At 36.5% G+C, this 4,344-nt stretch overlaps 1 protein-coding gene across 1 annotated transcript in view; it reads left to right on the forward strand.

Moving 5' to 3' along the window:
• The first annotated feature begins 682 nt into the window (after window positions 1-682).
• LOC117167075 (neurogenic locus protein delta) overlaps window positions 683-4,344 on the forward strand; it is a 30,879-nt gene continuing 27,217 nt past the window's right edge. The window contains exon 1 of the mRNA XM_033351685.1: window positions 683-1,635. Within this exon, the coding sequence (XP_033207576.1) occupies window positions 1,576-1,635 (60 nt within the window). The 5' untranslated portion in view covers window positions 683-1,575. The remainder of the gene's footprint in view (window positions 1,636-4,344) is intronic.

Raw genomic sequence — 4,344 nt, forward strand, 5'->3', positions numbered from 1 at the left:
GAATGTAAAAATATTAAATTAATTAAAAGTAAATCCTATGATAAATGTGAAAATTAATCTTGAAATGGGAGAAGTGGACCACGTCCACCCTCCATTTGCCTTTCAGAAATATCATCAAGTGTACGAATTTGGTGCTGTTTATAGTTTAGGCCTCGATTTTACTCGACCACTATAAGCGTAAAACGCGTCGAAAGACGCGTAGGTTCGCATGACGTCACTAGAAGGTGGCACGCGTCGCGTGCCATCGTATTCAGAGTGGGGGTTGTCTCTTATGTATCTCGTGGCACATTACTCCAAAGCCTCTCTCACCGATGTAGGGGAAGTTGGGGGCTTATATTTTCTCTCTCACTCCCTCTCCTAGCTGCATCTGACAAAGTTCGTCACAGCATATCACATCCCAGTAGTTAGTAGTATGAGTAGGAGCAGAGTCGACTGTGTAGACTTATAGAGAATGTAGAGTATGACAAGGAAGTTCGTTCAGCGGTGGTTGTGTTGGGGTGTCTCGTTTACTCTCGTGACGAGTGGTGGGGGTGGGCGCGTGCAGCCGGCCTGCAGCTGCCTCCCCCTCCCCTCCCAGCCACCAGCCCTCGTTGAATTCGTCCCTCCCCTCCACCCCAATGGGACCATGATTATAAGTAGGGGTGCTGCCCGCTTACTACCTCCAGTCGAGGGTTGTACTCCGAAAGAAATGCGTGCTGCCGCTCATTCCGTGAACACGCGAGTTAGAAAAAAAATCATTCACAGTTTTCAATCGTCCAGGATAGTGTGGATTCTGCCAGTAGAACTGGAAATACGAGATCATCCTTACTTACTTTTTACGTGAGTGTGTGGTTTTCTAGCAGAGATCGGCCTCGCCATCTGTCGATCGCACGAGTTGCGAGCAGTGAGTCGGTAGTGCATCTAGTTTACGTTGTGTGTCGCTAGTGTCGCCCGGTAGCGGGTAGCGGCGAATAGTGCAACGAGACAGTGAGAGACCGTATTATACTTTCCCGAAGGGGAATCTCAAGCCGTTGATCCAGCGCCAGTAGTACCTCGGCTGCGGAGTTGTAACTCTCGTGCTTCTCGTGTGTACACTTCTCCCCCTCCCCTTATTAGTCCCTCTCCTGATTGCTAAATAATTAATTACAAATAATTTATTAGCAATCATAAAATAATAGTGCACATTGACTTGGAAATACATCTATTTTTTCCCGAATTCCCGAAATAATCAAGGTGTTTTAAAATAAAGATCTGCAAAGTCAAAATATTATCGGTACTTTGTGGAAGATGTGTGCGAGGGAACGGTGAACTTATTACTGAGTGGAGTTTTTTTTGAGCCTGACAACGTGCGCGTTTAGTGACCGGCAATCTAGCGGATTAATGGAATACAAGTGTCAAGTGCAGTGATCCTAGAGGATTTATTTATTATTTTTGGGGTTTTTTGGAGAACGCAAAGCGTTCGTTGGGTGTGAGCCCGGGCGGCTATGCGGCCAAGCGTTTTACCCTCGAGGAGTTAACGCCGCCGAGAACAGAGCAACAGCTCCTCCGGCGACAATAACAAGGCGTAAAGATACACGCCAAAATCATTCTCCAAACATGTGGACCACGATGCTTGTGTGGACGGTGGCCGTTGTTCTTTTACCATCTCCCAAAGCGGTAAGTCGACAACCGATTTTTCTCACGTTTGAGAAAAGAAAGAAAATGCCTAGGGCTCGTCAAATTCTTAAAGTTTATCTTCAGAAGTTTCAATTTCAAATGCCTTCTGAGAATAGAATGACCGGAGCTTCATGAAATTGCGTGCGAATCATCTGACAGAAGTTCAGATTCATTCACATTAAAGTTACATTCACAGTATTAAAATATAAATACAATACAAATAATTACGTATGGGCCTATTGAAATAGCGCGCTCTGGAAAGTAATAGTTACAATAAGCCTGTCAGCGATCAACTTTTATGAGAATTTGTTTGTTTTCTACTTTTCAAGCTAAATTTGTACTTTTTACACGCTTGATACAGTATGCAAAATTAGGGCAGTGGCGACACTTCACACGTTCCGAAAATATCCGACTGTTTATACCAAAACTTAGGTACACGTAGCCACGGACAAAAATTAAACGTAATTATTCCAATTGTAAATTGGATGCCTTAGAATTGAGAATCTTGACTGACGTTTTCAAATTAAAATCCTTGTAATTGAAAGTATGTATAAAATATTCCAAACATACGGGTTAGAATTTGATTAATTTCGAATTGAAATCGTTCAAAGTCGAATAATTTCAAATTTAAACGTTCATAATTAGACAATTTAAAATAAACACGTTAAAATCTCTTCTCTATCAATTAACGTCTATTGTTCTAGCCAGACTTTAGATGTATAGATCTAGAGTCTAGAACAGAGAAGCATATCCTTGGTAGGCTTGTCCTATTCAAAATAAAACTGAGGACTCTTCGAAAATAAAAACTTAAATACATTAAAGTTTCCTTAGCAAAAAGAGCTAATCATTTCTGCGGGGATTTATATTTATTTCATGTCATTTCACCTTCAGTTTAATTATTCGTCTCTCTAGATGAAAAATTATTTTTGATTTGTGTTTCCAGTATTTAAAGTTGTCAAATCCTAAGCTTTAAGGATTTGTAAATCGGTAAAAAAATTGGCGTTACTCAGTTTTATAGCTTTATTATTCTTGCCAACTACTATCCCTTTTCTAAATTAAAATCGACTCTATAGTCAATAGAGACAGCCTATTTTCATATTATTAATATACATAATATTTATGTTACTTGTGATTTTAATGAAGTCGAAAACTTCCTCCATGAAAGTATCTCTTAACCCAAAGAAACATCTGGAAAATTGATTGAAACTGTTAGGAAAAGTGTTTAAATTTTAGAGTTACATTAAAAGGTTATCTTTAAATTCAGTTCACCTAGAATAAAATGTAAAAAGTATTTCAGAAGATAGTGCCAGTTTTAATTTTGAAGTAATTTCAACAAGTCTATTTTTTCGCGTTTTTTTCTAAGTTTTGAAAAATGGAATTATTTGTTCTCGATATTAAAATTTATTTTGAAATATTGACTCAGCTTCCAATAAAATTTGAAATGACTGAAAGGCTTATAAGTTTTGTTTATAACATATTCCATATTTAATCACGACAAATTTTAGTTGAACACAATTTTGTTCACTTGAATCTTCTAAACTTCCCGACCATAAATTTTCGTTGAATATCATTAATGTCTCGTACAAAAATGATAGTTTGTTAATCATGTGAAACTTTGTATATTTTGAAATTTGATGAGGAACTTTAGTTCCAAGCTTAGAGCTTCTCCAATATCTGAACATTAACCAAAATTAACCAGACTTTAGGCCGGAAACAGACGAAGTTAAAGAACCTTATGATTCACTTCTATATTTTCTCTAAAGATTATTATAATTTCAATCTTTTCGCTTAATTCTCATGACTGTGAAACCTTCTATCATAAATTAAGAGAATGTAAAAATGTAAACTACTATAGGTTAGCATTCTTCATTTTAGTGTTTATATTAATAGACGGAGGATCATAATTTTAGACAGAAGTAATGAAAATAGTTGTTAAAATGACAATGAGTCGTTAAAACCAAACCAAATGAAGAAAATTAATTAATCCTTTACTGCTTATTTTTTCTAAATAAGAACGACGTAATGTACTAATAAAATTGGAAAATTCAGTAACTTCTAAAAATGGAGTTATACCCTACATTAAATGTAAGAACTATTATATAATATTACATTAGCATATCTTTTAATAACAATCAACTTAAACGGTAATTCTCTTTACAAAATTTTCCTTATTTAATGGAGCAATTAACTCTCTAATCCTGGGATTTTCCATTCACCAATTTAAAATCCCTCACAAAATAAATCACAATTTGTTCATTATAAAATTAATCACCTTTAATAATTACAAAAACTTTCGGAATGAAGGTACAAATTCAAGATAGCTTTAATTTTGGACTCTCAAATGAGCCTTAAAAAATCTAGAATATTGAAACAAGTCGGCAATCGATTCGAGTATTTTTTTCTCCCTGGTGCTTCATAAAACTGTCACTGCGTCGCCGTTGTTCGTTGAAATCTCCTATCGAGCAAATTTCATTACCCTAAATTTATGACTCCAATTACTGGTTCATCTATCACTTTTGATTAACAAATATTAAAACTGAAACGTGCCAAGCCTCTTGGTTCATACTATTGTATCATTGCATCCGATAAGTGGATTGATTCTTCCGATCTACGCTTGCCTTTTCGATGAATGATAAGATGTTTGGTCCGGAATCGAAGTCATTCAGTGGCACTAAGCTATCAGTCTTGTTACCTATGGGTGTGGGGGGG

This window comes from Belonocnema kinseyi, chromosome 2 (genome assembly GCF_010883055.1).
Source record: "Belonocnema kinseyi isolate 2016_QV_RU_SX_M_011 chromosome 2, B_treatae_v1, whole genome shotgun sequence".
In the NCBI taxonomy this organism is placed as follows: Eukaryota; Metazoa; Arthropoda; class Insecta; order Hymenoptera; family Cynipidae; genus Belonocnema; species Belonocnema kinseyi.